The sequence below is a fragment of the Oenanthe melanoleuca genome, chromosome 1 (genome assembly GCF_029582105.1).
Source record: "Oenanthe melanoleuca isolate GR-GAL-2019-014 chromosome 1, OMel1.0, whole genome shotgun sequence".
In the NCBI taxonomy this organism is placed as follows: Eukaryota; Metazoa; Chordata; class Aves; order Passeriformes; family Muscicapidae; genus Oenanthe; species Oenanthe melanoleuca.
Window position 1 is genome coordinate 40,777,165 of NC_079333.1, and position 19,349 is coordinate 40,796,513.

Here is a 19,349-nt window from a genome sequence, read left to right on the forward strand (position 1 = left end):
AAGCTCTGAAATAGTTCAATATAATTTCTATTCATACATCTACACTGGCATATAAATGTATATGTATAATTAAGTTAAACAAAGAATTCTAGCTAGGAAGCATTAAAACGTGCTGTGTTGTTATTAAAAAACCAACCCAAACCAGAGTATTTGAGTGCTTTTGTGGTGTGCAAATACTTCTGCTGAATAAGTAGGCTCAGATTTTTCCTTTGCTGTGTCATTAAATGCCCAGATACAGAAACTGTACAAAACTAATCTGAGAAGCTGAATGCTTGAGTGGAAGAGTTTGTGTGTATGAATCATATGAAGATTATCCATAATTCTCACTCCCAGCATTCTGATCACAGCAATTGTAAATTTTGTTAATTGCATGCTGTACACTGATCACGACAAGCAGCACGGGTAGGGATTCAAATATTCTCTTATTCCTTTCCCTGCAGGAGCGTATGTTAAGAGACATAATATTGATTAAGGACAATTCCTATTCAGAAAACGCAATGATTGTGTTACTAGTGTGTCGTATCCTTCTCTTTTAGGTTATTCAATACTTCAAGCAATTATGGAAAAAGCAGGACAAAATAGCTGGCAAGTCAGTGCCATCTGTGTGGAGAATTTTAACGATGCCAGCTACAGGCGGCTTTTAGAAGATCTGGACCGAAGGCAAGAAAAGAAATTTGTAATAGACTGTGAAATAGAGAGGCTTCAGAATCTCTTAGAACAGGTAACACCTGCTTTTAATGTTACTATAAGCACATTGCTGAAACTCCAGATGAGATTGCATTTTGTTTATTTTGGCAATGAAAATGAAATTGTTTCTTTAATTTATTATTTTTTTTAACGTCATGGGCCTATATTTGTGTGTCCACTTGCCTGCTCCATTCTCTTTCCATACACAATACTTGTCTTAGCAGCTGGCATGTCAGGGCAGGGAGCCTCTCCTTTCCCCTCAGGACCTTGGTGGTGAAAGGTGCCAGCAGCCAGGGCAGCTGCACACTTGGTCCCACTCCCAGCACCTCCCTGCCTGATGCCTCCTGCATGAGGGTCAGGAGGCTGCTGCAACAACGTGGTGTTGTTGAATTGCCAGTGTGTTCTTAGTCTGCACCTTCATGGGGGTAAAGCTCTCCTTTGTTTGAGGGAGGGGGAAAAAAATCTATTTTAAATCCATTATTCTTTCTATTTGGCAAATAGCATAGGTCGTGTATTTCTAGCCATAAAAAGCTTTAAAATTATTATTACAAATATTTAAACTGATAGCTTTATCACCTTAGCAGGGTTTTTAGGAGCACAAAGAGCAGTGAATAAAAGTGCTATTGAACAGAGAAGAGAGGTCCAGTTCTTCCATCAATTACTCATGGAAACATGCTGCTGGGGAAAGAAAATACTGGGTCAGACAGACTGGCTTGCACTGGGTATTATCTATCACCAGTGTGCAAAGTGAATATCAAACCCTGCTGCTCTGATGTGGCAAATCTATCTGCATATAGTGTTTATGTGTAAGCTCTTTCCTAAGTGACAGAAAAAATTAAATTATGCTTTGAAAGAAAAATTTTGCCAAATAACAGGAAAATAACTTATGGTTAACTATCTGCATCTCCTATGATCCCACATATTACATAGCTGTGGTGCAAGTTCACTGTTCAGTGCCTCCTGCTGCTGCAGGAATTGCAGGGAATGAATGCCATCTGCTGGTGCTGGACCCTCTGCCACCACTCTGCTTCTCTGGGTTAATGCATTGGAGAATTTTGAAGATTTTGTTGCAAAACCATTCGTGATGCATCTGCCTCTGAAGTCACTGAAGAATGAAATGTCATTTTTGATACAGAAATTCATAAAATAGTACTCAATATCATATGTACATCAATTTTGCTTTCACTGGCAGAAGGTAAAGAGAGAAACTGAGAATTTATAGTGTGGCTGATATAACAAGAACTTTTTCTATGACTATTGCCAAGAAAAGGACAGACAATCCCGTATTGCTACAGATACTCATTTGGCCATTATATCCTTCTTTATTCTAAATGCCATTATGTTTTAACACATACTTTCTACAGCATATAATGAAATCCTCCCCCAGTTTAGCCCACATTGTGTTAAAACAGAACACCCATGTGAGGGTCTTCTAAATTACATTCAGAGGAGCAATTCCTCCCTCATTTCTGTGTGTGCACATGATGTTACCTGATTTCTTTTACATAGCATTCAAATGTGATATAGAAAAATATGTTCTGTTACCACAAGCCTTGAAGTACACCCACCATCCTGCACAGGTGTTTCTTCTGACAGTTTCAAGGGAAAGTGAAGTCACTGAGTGAGTACATGTTTGGATCTCACTGATCTAAAATGTACACTTGATTTTCAACCAGGAGCTGCTACTTATTTTCCTTCTAGATTGGCAGCTGCATAGTCAGTTCATGCAGGTCTGGATTTTGCATGCCTAAAATAGGCAGCTAACACAGGCAAGCTAAGAAATAAAAATGGAATGCTGGCCACAACAGGCTGAATCAGACATGGTGAGTTTGTCTCACACCTCTATAGGACAAGCCTTAAGGCTAATTGAGCTGCTTTTTCTTTAACTGCACAGGGAGAGTTGAGGGTAGGAGTTAACACCTTACATGCAGCATACTTGTATCACTTTTAGGAAATGATTTATCTAGCTACTGCCTAATTTTGGGTGGGATAAATTTTACCTAGGAAATGAGCTTTTTCATACTTTTGCTTATTTTTATTTGCTCCTAAGTGTAAAATCTTTGCCCTAAATCTAAAAGAAACTGGCTTGAGAGCTCAGAGATTTTGTTCTTCTCTCAGTAGTCACAGTCTATACATATCTAACATATACATATCTATATTTGCATGACCTAATTATATTGGAAGTAATGTGTCATGTGAATTCCCTTCTTCCCCAGTATACCTGGAGATTCTCTCCCTCCTCCTAAAGGACTGTCACTGTAAAAGCAGGAATGGCATTACACACAGGCTAGAGAAAGCATGCAGAAGAGCTGCAGCTTCACTCTCCCCTGTGAAGGTCCTGGTCTTCCTAGACAGGCTGACCTACAAATGAGCCTGGGATACTGGTTTGGAGTTCCAATATGACCCTCAAAGACCAAGAGCTGCCTTGAGGACGGACAGTCAGAAGAAGTCTCAGACACAAAACATTTAGTTTTCAAAAACAGAAATTAAGAAATTGCCAACAAGAAATTAGCCCCATGTAAAAAATGCCAAATAACAACCATCTCCCAATATCAGCCATTGACTTTTTCCCTTTGCTTGAGGGCTTTAATAACCTGTAGCAGACAGGTAAGGTGGCTTCACAGCTTCACAGATGGACTAAAATTTGGCATGTTCTTCTCTGCATACACCGAGGAATTGATTAAGCTTCAGTGAGTCTAATTAACTCAACTTCTTTCCTGCCTAGTTCTCCTGTAATTGAGAGCCTAAGTTGTGACTATACTGTAATACTTTGCAATGTACAAGTAAATGTTCTGCAGAACATTTAGGAAAAGTAATTAAATCTCAGTAATGAGACCATAACTCAAAGCGCTTTGCCCTTAAATCTGCGCTAATGAAGGGAGGGAAACTGGCTTGTGGGCTTGTGGCTTTCTTCTCAACTGACTGCCCATGTACATACACATTCACACTTCTCATGACTGTGGATCTCAAGCAGTGAAGAGTGGAGGCTTTTTCACTGTCTGTGTTGTAGAAGTGAGCTAATGTGCTTCTCCCCTGCCCATGCCTGCTGCCCACTTACCTGACCTGGTGTTTTCTGCTCGCTGCCCTCTTCACCTGCCAGCAGAGAAAAACAGCACCTGGCTGTTTCCTCACTTCTTGTGCTTTATTGTCAGCATTTCCTATTTCCTTTTGTCCCCTATATTTCTTAGTTTTATTAGTTTTTCTCATTTATTTTCTCCTCTCCGTGTATGTTGGTGTTTGTGTGTAGAAGCCACCCCCCACACTCTGTATCTGGGCATTGTCTTCACAGAAGAGTTGTCTCCTGGAACCCAGTGATGTATCTGAATTCCAGACTCCCCCATGCACAAACCAGGATGTGCATTTTTTATCAAGAGATCTTCCTTTTAGATTTTATGTGGCTGTGATGTTTTGGGCAGGGCCAAGTCTGTATTGCTTTTTATGGTGAAATGCAGAGAAATGGGGTTTGATTTTAAGATTTCCATTCTAGAACAGCACAGTAGGGCTGCCATAACATTAAATCCAGAAGATGGATTCAGCCTGCAAGGCTGAATCAGCTCAAGGGTTTGTATCTGATTTGCTTGGATTACTCCCTCTTGTCTTCACCTAAGCAAAGGTTTCAGATCTTACCTCTCAAGGATACACCAAGATTGTGATGATTTTCTTAATAAAGCTGTGCTCCACTTCTTTGGTCATGTTCACCCACACAGGACTGACTTGGAGTTATTTGGGGATTATTGGAAACATTTTGCTTGGTTTAGATGTTAGTGCCCATTGGTATGATGCAGCTCAAAGCCCTGTTTAAACATAACACTGAAGCAAGACATCCATTTCTGCACACATGAAAGAGCTGTTGCCTCTAGGATCAGTAAGAAAGACAATGTCATCAGCCTGAGTCAGCAGATCTCCACCTACACTTAATAACCTGCTGTAACTTAAGCCTATGAGATAATTTTAGCTCCTTTTCATCCTTTATTCTCAAGATGGTGAAAGAACACCTTACCTTCTTAACAGCTTTCAACAACCATAACCAGGAAAACCATTTTTTTTTTACCTGGAAGTGAAACTCATCCTTTATACTCCACTGGCAGACCTTACCATCCTGCTTCCCAGGCTCTGGAGAACACCACACCAAGACTGTTGCCAGAAGTGTTTTGTTTACTTGCCCACTTTAAGTGATGCACATGATTTGCCTTTGGGAATGGAAATACACCCACTTTATTGAGCAGTGGCTGGGGTGGTGTGGCTCTAGGCATGGACTGCTCCCTCCCTGTGGCCTCTCAGGGCAGCCTTGGCAGTGCTGGTGCTTGGGGCAGACCCACAGTCTGTAACACAAGGGGGCTCAATGCTTGACATGACCACTGCTGCTTGCCTGCAGAAATAACCCAAAATCAGTGGGTCACTGCTGAGCAGGAACCCCCAAAGTAGTAAAAATAAGATGGAAAGTGTCTCTGTCCATGGCAGGGGGGTTACAACTCAGTAACCTTTAAGGTCCCTTCCAATTCAAACCATTCTAGTATTCTGTGATCTTACAAAGATGTATTCCATGTCAGCTTTCCACACAGCTTTCCATTTTGGAGAAAGCACATCTGTGCTTAATGGTTATAGAAAACTGTTTATGCTTAACAGGATGTGTTCTAGAGCCTGGTAAGTGATGTCACTAAATCTGATTCCCAGTAAATTTACTTAGCCCTTTGTTTCATCTGTTTATACACAGCCATTAAAAAAAAAAAAAGTCCAACAAGTTTTTAATTCAAAACATAAACCAGGGTAGCCTCTATTTGTGTTGCATAAGTGACTAGCGACAGAGGCAAAACACCATTTTCCTACAGGCATGAAATTAGGGATTTTTTTTACCATTACCTTTACAGATTACAGAAAGTGAGCTAAAACAAAGACACAGAAAGACAAAATGATAGCTCCACAGCTTTATGTAACAGCTATAGCTTATATATCAGAATGCATTTCTAGTGATTCATTTTCTGTCAAGGACCGTTGTGTCCTTGTTTACTGACATCCCTTTTTCCACTGCACTTTCAGCAGGTGGTCTTTTAAAAGCACAAAAATATTCTGTTTGAATGAAAGGATGAAAGTCAGTGAAAGGGATGGAAAATTCTTTGCCTCTGTGTCTCTTCTTTACAAGCTGTGTTTCTAAAGTGCTCCCATGAATTTAATACAAAGAACTTTCTGCTTAAGATGAAACGAATGCTTGAAGCCCATTGTAACATGATTTCCAGTTCCTTCCAACTAATCCACTAACACTGGCAGCAAGCTGTAAAGCATCTGAGCAGTCCAGGCCAAAGGAGTCATTTGCCACATACAGAACAGCAAGAAACACACAACTGTTCTTTGGGAGTTTTGCTTCTTTCCTTACCCCTTCTTTTCATTTTATTTTTCTTCCTGCCTTTAAAAAATAGTGTGTCTGTTTGCATTTTTCTTCTCATTCAGTGAAAATCAGAAGTCAAGGCAGCCTAGGACTGAAGGTTATATCTATCAAAATCAGAAAATTATTGCTATAAACTTATATGTATTTACTGAATTTTGATCTGAAATGCAGAATCCATGATCCACAATAAATATGCCAACAAAAGCAATGTGGGCTTATTTATTACTAAGAAAGCTCAAACAAAACAAATGCCACACACCTATTTCAGCTGAAGTTATGAAACCCCAAGTCAGGATTCCCAGTCTAACAAATTCATTATTTTTTAATTTTATTTTTTCCCACAGAATTTTATTCACATTGGTACTTATTTATTCCTTAATTTGTATAATTACAATTTGAAACAATACAGAAACTGCCTACAACAGACAGGAGTGGTGTTTAGAAGTACTGAAACAAGTGATATCCCTCTGGTTTTTTGTGGGTTTTGTTTTTCTCCTAGACCACCTCTTCCACAAGAACCAAAAATTTTTTCTTCTGAGAAGTGTACTGAGAAAAGATAATTCCTATGGCTAATCAAAAAATGTGTGGAAGGTGTCAGTACCTGTGTGCTGAATGGTAGGTGTCAGACAGGAGATGTTGTGTCCAGGTGCTTCCTGTCTTTTTGGTGGCTAAAACATCTGGGTCTCTGCTCTCCACCCAGCAGCCAGTGTTAATAAGAACTATACAGACTTGATGCCTTGGATGTCTTAGACAGTGTCTTAAAGATATTGTCTTCCTTTCAAATATAGCTGAAACTGCCATGTGTGTTAAAAAATATTTTACTAGAATATTGATAAACAGATACAGAGTGAGCTCAGTAGCAGAAAAGTGATTTTCTTCAGAAAGATGATTGAAAATATACAACTAAAATCACACATTTCAGGAAATGTCATGGTGCTCTCTCCTAGGTTGTACTTGCATTTAATTAGTTGGGATACTTTACCTTCAGTAAATACACATCATATATTTCTTCCATTATTTCTTTGTTTGCTCTTTTGCAAGCAATACTGAAGTGTAATAAATCAATGTGGTAAGATTTGAAGACTATCACAGAAAATAATTTTGAAGATTTCAGTGAAAACATATTTTATTTGTTCAACCACTGTATTTGTTCTTTTTACTTCTTCAGAGGCTAATAACCCTTATTACTGGAGAAGCAGACTGTTGTTTGCTCAGCCAAAGCTAATCTCACAACTATTTCTTACAGTTTGTTCAGAAATGTGTTCAGGTATACAATGCAGTCAATAATCCAAACAGATTTGATAATTACACTGAAAAGTGTGAGGTAAAAGTCATTTATATAATGAGGAATAGTGTTATTAACTATAAATATTTTAGCCCTTTTCTTCTGGTCTTTCAATATTTTTTCTTTTTGCTGTTAATCTATACCAAAAGGACATGTAAAATGATGTAAGGAAGCTTTCAAAAGCATGGAGTGCTGAAATTGGAAGTCAACAGTTTTGTTCCCCCATCACTTTTTCTGACAGAATTCTCATTGTCGACCCATATTAAGCATTGCAGAGCAAATAAGATACCAGAAGGAGAAAAAAAAACCACTGTACTCTTAGAGTGGTGGGATTTGTTTTCAGACAAATTTTGGAGCTGGTTTTGAAATTCAGATTGTGAAGTACTGACATGAACAGTTCTATTTCACAAACTAAGAGAATGATTGGGATTGAAAATCATCTCTGAACTACACTCCTGGTGCTCAAGGGAGCAACCTTAGATCAGGTTACTCATTCGGCCGAATTCTGAATGCTTCCAAGGATGGACATCCCATAACACTTTTATTTCCTGTTTTTCTAGTTGACTACCTCATATAAAAAAATAAATTCCTCATATCTAGCTGGAATTTCTTGTGTTGCAACCTGTGTCCCTTTCCTTTTGTCCTACTGTTGTACACCTCAAGGGACAGACAGGTACCCTATTCCCTGCACCATCCCATTGGGGTTTTATAGATAATTGCTGAGATTTGCTTGAGCTGTTTGTTCTCCAGGCTGCTCCAGTCACTGTTCTCTCATCTTCTCATATGACAGACACTTCAATACCCTTTTTGGTGTTTTCTGGACTGTTTCAGAGTGTCCATGTCTCCTTGGTACTGGGGAGCCAGCAGTGGGCACTCCATTGCAGATGTGCCTCAGCAGGGCTGAGCAGAGGGCAGCATCACCTCCCTCCCTGGTGGCAATGCAGTCCAGAGGCTGTGGCTTTCTCTGCCATGGGTGCATGACTGGTCCATGGGAAACTCCAGCCAGAATCCCAGCAGCTTTCTGGCAAAGCCTCTTCCTACCTAGTGTGTACTCAACCTGTCCTGCTGTGCTTGGTGAGTCAGGCTGAGAGTCAGGCCAGAAAACAGGGCACAGATGTACACAGCTGAGCTCCTTTGATTCACAGTACTCTCTTTAACCACCCATAGGCAGCTCTTGAGATAGAAATACCTTGTGAGTGAGTGAACTGTGTATCATCTTGTACTGAATCTTGCAAACCCCTGATGTGCTTGCATCAGAAACAGCCAGAAGAAGTATCGGGGTAATCAGGTCAACCTCTGTGCTACACTGTGTGACTGCATCTAAAAAGCCCTTCACTAAGCCTGGCAGATGCTTCTCCAGCATTTTGGTTCCTCATTCTCTGCTACTTCATTATTTCAGGTAGCCCTCTCAGGCAGATTTTTACCAGAAATTCGATTTAATTGCGTCTCCATAATGTCCTTCACATGAAGCTCAGCAAAGCAAGCTGAAAATGCAAGATAATTGTAATTGCATTTGCCTAGGACCTTTGTGTTTACTTCTTTCTGAAAGAGAATATTGCTACTCCTAATTTCTGTTTTCTAGGGCTTTTCATATGCAGCAATGTGACAGTGTTTGTTTCTATATTTATACAAACAGATATGTCCATAAACACATCCACATGATGAGGACTATATTCAGAAAAGAAATGTTTCTCCTTTCTGCATGAATGGCAATGGATTTCCTTTCTTCTTCCATCTGTAGAAGCTCCATCCTCTCCCATTGTCTCCATCTGACAAAGTTGAAACCTCAGCATTCTGTGTGTCCAAAGCCTTCCAGTGTCCACTGTGAACAGCATTTTCTTCTGAATTTTGCATAGTGAATCAGTTTTGCTGTCAGAGATCATCAGTCTAGCTCCTGGTGTACCAAACAGGCTGATTCCAATGTTTTTTTCCTGCACCCTGCTCTCCCCAGCCCATAAGAATTAAATAGGATGTTTCCCAGTAAATGAGCACTTTTCTCAGCTCTGTCAGTGCTCTGTATCATCAAGATCAAGCTTCATTGCTCAACCAGGGCTTATTTGCCTTTAAACACAGAGGTGAAAACTGTTATGGAGCATCTGGCACAGATTTAATGCTTCACTGTACACAGCTGAACTGATACATAATAATAAAAATAAATACCTTGTCCTGTGTAATACTAAAATTTACACATGGATGTAAAGTTGTCACAATGTACTAGTACCCCTAATCTTGTAAAAACTGCCAGCCAATCAGCTCCAATTAATAACAATCAAGAATTGCAATTAACAGGCATAATAAGGAAGTAGCTGCCCAGTGTCTTGAATGCTGTTCACAGCTGTCTGATTAACTCAGTTGTTCAATGTGTTGTTTGACATCACTGATTCCTCAGCCTTAAAGAGCCCTGAGATATGTTGCTGGGAAATATCATGTGTGTGTCTGCACTGAAAACCAAATCTCTCTGATAGGCAAAACAGAGCAGGTTGTCACAGCAAGAATTAGTAGCAGTAGTTGAAGAATTAGTAGCAGTAGCAGTAGTTAGTATAATCACCAAAATGAAAGCAAATATATGTGTACAGAAAAGTACAGAAGCCAACATAGTCCCCTCCTTCTTCATCTCCTCTAATTTTATCTCAGGAGTGCTAAATTTGAAAAAGTGATGTTTGCTGAATTTCTCTAAATTGATCAAGATGTCAGTTTGGCTGGTTTTAAAAACAATTTTTTCTCGTCTTTGTGTCTACTAACTGAAGATAGCACTTGGCACTTCTGCAAATCATATTTTGATTACTAGCATACTTATTTCAAGATAATAATAAATTTAAACATGATACTTTGCCACAAATTCCAACATAATATAAGAAGGCAAAAAATTAACCAGACATGTGAGTTACTCAGAGTACAGCTCCAACATTCCTACTTCTCTGGTTTTCCTGAGCACAGAGATGTGCTGGCACAAAGGATCACTAGCACAGCACAGATGAGTATTCATCAAGAGACACATGGCTGTTACATGTAGTTTAACAGCATAATGTGGATTTCTTTATCTCTTGTTTCAGAAGCAGCATGGGCTGTCTGCAGTTCTCACCTATGTCTGTTAGATTTTCATTAATAAAGTGCAGGTTCAATTCTGGTCTCCCAGAACCACAGGAGCAAGTCATTAGCCAGAGTTTGGTATGTGCACAGCACACACTAGTGTGGGCTGGTAGCAGCATTGTTGGGCTTCATACCACTCCAGGGACACAGTAGCAGCTCTCTGCCTATCTCAGTCCCAGAGGGAATGGGAGGTTCATAAAGTGTCTTTTCTTCATCATTCTTTACTCTCCATGTTGATTTTTTTCCTTAGAGATCTATGGAGCTGCTCTAACCAACATCTCAATGCATGCTGATAGTTCTTCTCCTTGAAGGAGCCAGGTGCCAGCTCTGCCACCAGCAGCTTCCTCACCCCACAGAGCCAGGAGGAGCTCTGCAAAGGCTCATTTCTGTGCAGCAGCTGGGACTTTGCACACAGTCCCACAGTAATAATGTATTTTGTTACTGCAGCACACAACTGATGAGGTTTGGACATGAGAAATAAGTTATTTCAGTCACTGAAAGAGCAAATAGGCAGTGGGAGACAAAGGATGAATATGAATGATTCAAAGGATTTATGAAGTGACCTTCTTCTTAAAACCTTCATCTCTTTCCTTGCTTTCTTTTTCCTTGCAAGTCTGCATATCCTGTTGAGGATAGGAGTAGGCTTTGAATGCAAACAACTTTAGCAGCAGAAGGAAGCAACTAGCCATGCTCAGGTTGATGACCTTGAGCCACCTCTCCATGTTTTCTTCCCCAGCAGCTTCCTACACCTCCTACACTGCTCTCTCTCTGCTTTGCCAGCTGGTGGTAAGCATGGGGTCTGTGGGGGAAGCATCATCCTCTGCCCAGCCATGTCAGGGGCAGGTGTGCACATCCCTGTTCCAGCTCAGCACCTGCCTTCACAAGAGAGACAAAGCCACATCTGCTTTGTTTTCTGCCTTCTTTAGCATCCTCTCTAGTGGCTGTCCACCCTTTCTCCAGTAAAAATGCCCTTTCCTGAGCAGTAGTTGTTAAAATTAGGCTTGTTTCTCAATTGCTTTTTTTATGGCTTTGTGAAAGATTTATCCTGACTTCAGATATTGTATAAAAGCCCACTTCAGTTTTGGTTTATATCATCACCATTTCTGCTGCAATATTTCAGGTCAGGTCTCAATCTTCTGTCTTTAACAAGTGTCCTCTCTTTTTATATTGCGTTAGACAGACTTGCTTTTATTGCAGGTGTTCTTTTTCAGAAGGCAGTGGATTGTGACACAATAACAGAGGAAAACCTTTGTTGAAGTCCAATTGGTAATGCACAGCTATCACCCTTTGAAGAGATTTGACTGAAAATAAGTCCTTTTCACTCCAGCTGTACTGACCTCCATCTTCTGTAAATCATAACGAGGGACATTTCATGCTACAGAAGTTAAGCTTTATTTTAAATGAGTTATGTGCAATATCCATTTCACAGTGGTAGAGAACAGAGGATGACTTGGGGCCAGATTCTCTGTTCAGATGCTGATGCAAGTTTGCAAATGGTTTTATCAAAGTCAGTGACCTTGCCACACACAGGAAAAAAAAAAAAAAAGCAAAAATCAAAGCAGACACTAGTAGCCCTTTTTTACAATAGTAGAACAGTTTCTGAATTTCCCAGACCAGGCTATTGTTCAGCTAAATTGAAAGAACAGTATTGTATGATAAAGTCAGAGAATTGTGTCAAAAGCCTGAGTTGGATCTCACTGGCCCTGATTTTACTAAGTTTTAATGTAATTCTAGTTACTTTTGTTTACCACTGGAATTCTGAAATCAGAATAAGGCATTTTCATAATTGTGTTATAGTAGATCAGAGACTAAAAATTCTCAAAATGCACTGTCCTTTTTAGTTTCTTTTATATATGCATTTTATAATGTGATTAGATCCTAATGCTGATTTGAGTTTTTTTGAAGTTCCCCTTTCTGCAGACACCTACATAAACAGTAATATTAAAAAAAAAAAGAAACAAAATTGTGTTAGATTCTGAAATAAACTTGATAGCCTAATGGCCTTAATATCTCACTTCTTTTTTATTCTGTTCTGTTTTATTTACAGAAATGAGATAATCACCAATAGTGTGACTATAGGATAACATGTAGAATGACTGTTAATGGCAATTTGGGAAGCAAATTATATTTCCTTACTCATTCTTCTTAACACTGATGATTATTTAATAATTTCTTCAATTTTACAAATAAACTCATAAAAATGCTTCAATTCTAGTTACTAGTCACCTTGGTCATGGAACTAAAACCTGCAAATCAACATGCAAAAGCCACTGCAGCATCCTGCTTACATCTGCTCTCAGCCTTCCCCAAAAAAAACAGAGTTTACCCTTCCCAGCAGTTTCTTCCTATAATCTCCCTGAGCAAGCTGAGGTCACCCTAAATTCCTATTGTGGCAAAAGCCATGTGCACTATGTTTTTGGGGCATTTAAGATGACAGAGTGCAAGTACAGAGCAAAACCAAATATTTGCATAGCACATGAGTGTGCAAAACGTGTAAATACTGCCCCAGACTGCTGGCACTAGGAGAGGTCTGAATCAGAGCATCCTGATGCAGTGAAGGGCACAGTTACACACACAGGAGGCTCTTCCTGACCTACTGTGCCAGCAGTTTCCTGGTGTTTCACTGCTGGTGGGGCTGGCACAGCCCAGCTTTGATGCCTTAGCCCTGCTAGTTTGCACAACTGGCCACAGGGAATGCTGTGTGAAGCTCCCCAACAGAGCCACTAAATGTCCCTGTGGCAGCACTGCCCTCTCTTCCAGGAGCTTGCTTTTGAAAGGAAGGCAGTTTTCACTGCTCAGCCTTGTGTTGCATGAATCTGCCACCTGCCTCACCTATGCTCAGGGCCTGTCTAAGAAAGTGCAGCCCACAGGAACACAGAGGATCTCAGCTGGAACATGCTTTCTTTTGCAGTCAGTCTCCTGGTTCCTGAGTTTCTATCAAGGTTGGATTCAAAATACATGAGCTGGTTTTTGTTTGGATGATGCTAATCAAGATGTGCCCTAAAGTGTAGCATGAGCTCAGTCTGGTGACCAGGTTAGAGGGAGTTCATTGTAAATCTCTGAAATGTATGCTATGGATGCCAGCTCCTTAGCACCAACAGTTTTGCTGTACAGATCTTATCCCACCAGCTGCCCTATTTGCTAATGTAGATATTAGACAATGCCACTCTACCTTCCCTCTGGGCTGTGATTGAACTTGGCCTTTTTGTCTGAATTGAGGGATGCACAAGGAGGTACCTTGTACAAGGGTTTTAAAGTGCCCCCAGACTTAATGAACTTCTGTAGCAAAGGCTTTCTGAAACATCCTCTCTTATCTGCCAAAATCTCAGGCCAGTTTTGGGTTCTGGGTGACATCTACCCTTACATGAATGGAATGGTTGAGGTCTCATGTCTCAAAATTTTAGCCACTCTTAACCAGTTAAAGGACAGAGAAGGAAAGTGAGAGACTTCACATTCCAGACTGGAGTAGCTGTCAAGTTCCTTCCCCTGTTTCAAGGAGACTTAAGTTCATTGCCTCAGTGTGACTCAGGGCAGAAGTACAGAGAAGCAAAAGGGGGTGGTTCAGGAGCAAGAATTCATATCCTATTTTGTAGATCATAATCTGCAGCTTTGAGTATTTGAGAAAGAAAGGTGACTGCCTGTTTATTTTGGATACTCAAAACTATGACATGTTCACAGAAAGCTATTTCACTAACCAGGCACTTTTCCCCTAAACTGTAACAAATTCTCAGTTTTCAAAGTCTGTGTGATCAATAGCTGTAATAATTTCCAAATTCAAAATCAGAATTGTACCCAGTCTTGGTTGAAAATAGAAGCCATTACTTCTCTTTTCTGGCTACACAATCAGCATTTTTAGGGTGAAATTCATCTCACTTAACATTAGGATATAAAATGTAGGTGTCTACATCAGAGCTAATCTGCATCAACCCTTTTTCTACTCAGTGCAGAAAAATAGGCACTTTCAGGGCACAAGCTGTCTAATTCGTTTTACACATGTGCTTTAGAATAAGCTGAATCATTTCCTCAACGTGCCTGCTCTTTCCACTGACTATAAGGGAAGTTAAGACAACTATGAGATACATAACTGTGTACTTGTGTTGCTCACCCGAAGAGACAAATTTTGAGAGAATACAATGAAGACGTCAAATTTCAGGTTTTTCAAAAATATTATGCATTATTCACATCAAGTCCATGAATTCTGAAGTAGTGTCTACATGCATTTCCTAGGAATAAGCACAGAAATAAATCTCAAAAGAAGATTTGCCCAAGCTGAGGGTGAATAGATTAAGCAAGCATCATAAAGTCACCCTAGGACACCTATGCATGCGAAACAAAGTTTGGGATAGAGCAAAAGGATGAAAGACAAATTACTTATTTATTATTATTTTATTGCTTTAAAGTAATTAAATTAGAACAATTTTGACCACATACTTATGCCACATCCCTTGGATTTTCCCATCCATACTGCTGCAAAAGGGAATTATTTACTGGAATGATAGGGTTGAGAGTCAAGTGTTTCCATGTCTTAATCTAGATTTAGATAATGGACTCCTGGATGTCTTTGGTCAAAATATTTAGCCCTTCATCATCTTATCTTCATCTCTAAAATATACTTTTACTCACTTTTTACAGCACTGGGAAAAAGGGCTACAAGGCACAGTGAATGTTTGTTCTGTCTTTTATCATGAGGTGTGATCCCTAAAGGCAGGAAGTTGTCAATTCTTCAGGCAGAGAAGAATTAGAGCTAAGATTTCCAAGCAGGAAAGGAAACAGATCCATAAGCTACCTGTTACCTACTGAGCAACCTGCACTTCATGGAAAACTTTTGCTTGCATCTTAGTTATTAATTTGGAGGGAAGCTAAAATGCTTTCTGGAGAGGTAAAAATTTGACCTGCATGCAGACTTTTTCTAAATGAGTGGTAGACTATTAAAAATAAGAGTTCAATGGACTGTACTGTCAACTGCAAGCTGCATGCTACTGGTAATACTTTAGTTACTAGTCATTGGTTATTAGTACTGGTGAGTTTCTTTAGTAAAAGCAGCTTTAATCTTTTTATTATCATCATTTTCTACTGACAAAATATTGCCTCATTTTCTTTTTTCATCACATTAAATAAGAGTCACTCCATCATAGAAGTTGCAATAATATTGATGCAACATGCAGGTGGACATAGTTTTTGTGTAAACCCTCTGGTTGATCTTGCCATACAGTGATTGTTGCCTTTCTGCATTGCTTGATGGTACATTTTGGTTAAACACTCAGACAATCTTGCTCTGTCCTCCCTCATTCCCATTCCCAGAGCCTTTAGCATTTTACTAAGAGCTGAATGACACTCTTAGTATTTGACCATGTCAAGAGCAAACAGCTTTGATCCCAAGAGATGCCCCCCTAGTTTCATTCATAAATTCTGCACTTAAAGAAAAAAGTAAATCAATGGGTAGGCTTTCTAGCTGATGTGAGATCTCCTCCTTCTGAATTTGTATCCCCTAGGTGATTGCTCTATTTGTTAAAATAGTATATACTACAGTAACATTTTCGATACTGAAGGCTCTCAGATTGCCAGTTCATTACTTTACTCACTGTAATTTTAGCTTTTTCTCTTTATTAAGCCCCTGGAAAGTTATAGCTATGTTACTGCAAAAAGACTCCCAACATTATATTACCAGTGCTATATATTTTAGTGTATATCTAGCTTTCTATGAAAACACCTTTATAGAGAAAACAGTATGACATTGTTATTCCTTTTTTCCTCTTATTTCTCTCCCACAGATTGTGAGCGTGGGAAAACATGTTAAAGGATACCATTATATTGTTGCCAACCTGGTAAGATACTTTTCTAGAATTATACCCCTGCTCGGTAAGTGAAACACTCAGTTCTGCTTTGAAGTTACAGCACATTACAAAGCATTTCCCATTTTTCTCTAATATGTGGTTGTACATAATACATTCTTTATGATGTGTAAAAGAACTTGGGTTTCTTATTGCAGCTATCTAGATATAAAAGGCACAGTAACATAATGAGTAATACTCCTAAATTTTATCAAAATCAAGGTAGGAGAAAGAACTGATAGGTGCATCTTGAGGCTGAGTTCAAATTTACAAAACTACAGTGATTTTTGACTCATCTTTTTATTATTAGTAGCATAAGATTTCTAGAGGTAACTTTCATACATTCCCCAGGGAACATCTATTTTCTGGTAAGATCATTTCCAGTCAAATTACTAGTTCAGTATTTTTACTTTAAGGCTAAACTGGACATTCACACAGCTAACGATCAGAAGAGGGCAAAGAAAGAGTAAATGTAGTATTTTATTATTTAAATGACTCATTCTTTAAGCCAAAATACCTGCCTGGCAAAGCACAGTGAATGTAGGACAGAATCTAATGCGTGCTTTAAGCTGTTTTCTTTCTATTCTCCCTCAAGGAATTTTAGTTGACATGAAATATTTTATTGTGCTTTGCTGCATTTGAACCTTAACTTAATACCACTTCAGATTATTTTTAAAGCCTCAGGTGTTCCAGATGAGATGTCTGTGCTCTTAGGTCTTATAAATTAGGTTTTTAAGCATTACAATTTTGTAGTTCTCCAAGTAATTTTTCTCATGCAAAAGAATTGCTATAAACAAGGATGTTGCAGTAATCTGCTAGTGGGATATGCAGTGAAAACAGCATCTGATCTACTTCAGCAGGGGCACACTTCATTATCTACTGTCTCTTCAATTTTGTGGGTAATATGACTTCCTGATATGTCACCTTTGATATTTACTGTCAGAATCCCTTGGGACATGAATCAGATCTCTGTCCTTAACAAGTGTTTTTCCCCTGGGATATTGGGTCAGTACTCCAGTACCCCACAATTTTTTTTTCCTAAATATTTCTAGATTCATGTTTTACCTTGTGTTGTCATTGAGAAATACCAACTAGAGGAATTTAAGAAAATTAAAATAAGATACCTCTGAGCTAGCCTTAGACATAGCAGCTAGGAAAGGAGGAGAAAGATTTATGCTTGCTTCTTACTGCTTTAGCAGTTTGTGTTATTCAGTTTATTGAAGTTCAGTTCTGTCTCTAAAGGCAAATTCTAGTAAAGAATTATGCTGAACAGATTAGTCAGAGAAGCCAATAGGTCAGGAGATATATGTAGTTTATCTTCTTTTTCACTGCTGAGATTCAGTCTAGGTTTTCAGTATATAACAGATCTAAGAGCTACCACAATCCTATTTAACAGATTTTTGTTTAATTCTGATTTTGTTTTCCTTGCACTAACAATGAGATCCTAATGTGCTGTCTCTGTCTTCTAATGTCTACTATATTATCTCATTTTCAGCCTAAACAATGAATCCTGGAGTAAATGTATTTACAGAACTGTGTTGTTTGTTATTTAAACATGCAAAAAAAGAGGGAGGCATTTTTTTAAAGCACTAGTATAGGGCTTTTTCCAATCTGACAATTTTGATGGAAATTGGATTAAGCCTTTAATATTCTGCAGGCATTTTTCAGTTGATTTGCCAAAGGCACTTCAAAAGCAGCCATTCCCAACAGCGTGTTGCTTAGCTTTCAAGACCACCCTAGCAATAATGTGGCAGATTTATTTCTTGGCTTTTTTTTCTTTATTACACAAATGGAATTTATGAATGAAGGTTCAACATTATTCTCTGGTTTTAAATTTTTCCTCCTGATGGAATCCTGCTGTTGTGCACTCTTTATTCTTCCGTGCTGACCTAGAACAGATTGGACCCACAGCGGTGTAGGAGGGCAAACAAAATCTTAAATTGATTTTCTAGGGATTCAAAGATATTTCTCTGGAGAGATTTATGCATGGAGGAGCCAATGTGACTGGATTTCAGCTAGTGGATTTCAGTACCCCAATGGTAACTAAGCTGATGCAGCGCTGGAAGAAACTGGACCAGAGAGAATACCCAGGATCTGAGACCCCACCCAAGGTACTCCCTGATCTGAAGCACTACTGAAGATATCACTCCAGTTTCTAATTTCTGATTAACATTGTTGAATGCTTGAATAAAGCCTTTAATATTTAAGAGAGGAGAAGTTGATCTGACTATTACTAGCCATCAATCTTGCCTATCCTTATATTTGTATGGTGGAAGCAAAAACTGCAACACATTTTGCTGATGTACTTAAATGTCTGTTGTCACTTATTCTCCAACTTCACCCCCTTAATGACAGCAGTTAAAGGTCAAATGCTTAACTGACAACTTAATTTCAGCCAAATTTACATTAATTAGTCTAATTATCTAGTTTTCTTTGGAGTGCAGATCTTTCCTGACAGATTAATTCTTCTGGATGAGATATTACTGTAACTGTAAATTTGCTACCTTTACATTATCATGTGGAGTTTCCTCTGGAAATTTTCCACCTCAAAACCTCATGTAGAAACCACATTCAGGCATGATTTTAAATCTCATCCCAGTGTTCCTCTATCCTAATCCTTCACAGATTGATAAGAAAATATTTCTTTGACATATAGTTTTCCTGGAAGGCAGCTCACAGCACACCTGTAAAAATGGCTTCATCAAAGTAGTTCTGTTATTATATGCACTAATGTACACCAGACATGCTTGAAAATGGGCCCCCTTGTGCTGGGCACTATGCAAAGATAAGCAACCAGCCCTCCCTTGGCTGGGACATTAAGTATTACAAGACATAGCTACAGAATTCAATGAAACTCCAAAAATTTGTGTTTAAAAAAAAACCCAAAACAAATACAAACAAACCAAAACCAAGGGCTTGGAATGCAGACATCCTCAGTAACTAGTGACAGCAAAAATTCTACCTATAGGACTCCTTGCCACAAAAACAGGATTATTCCATCTGCTTTTGAGAAGTCAGCATGATTAATTGGAATTGTACATAATTCATCTAGGGATAACCAAAATTTGAGGTT

General features: G+C 39.0%; 1 protein-coding gene across 3 annotated transcripts in view; it reads left to right on the top strand.

The window, feature by feature from the left end:
• The window catches only part of GRIA4 (glutamate ionotropic receptor AMPA type subunit 4), a 210,966-nt gene that overhangs the window by 121,579 nt on the left and 70,038 nt on the right, over positions 1-19,349 (top strand). For all 3 annotated transcript variants that reach the window (XM_056498542.1, XM_056498549.1, XM_056498559.1), the window contains exons 4-6: positions 537-721; positions 16,217-16,270; positions 18,229-18,387. In XM_056498542.1, coding sequence (XP_056354517.1) covers positions 537-721; positions 16,217-16,270; positions 18,229-18,387 — 398 coding nt within the window. The remainder of the gene's footprint in view (positions 1-536; positions 722-16,216; positions 16,271-18,228; positions 18,388-19,349) is intronic.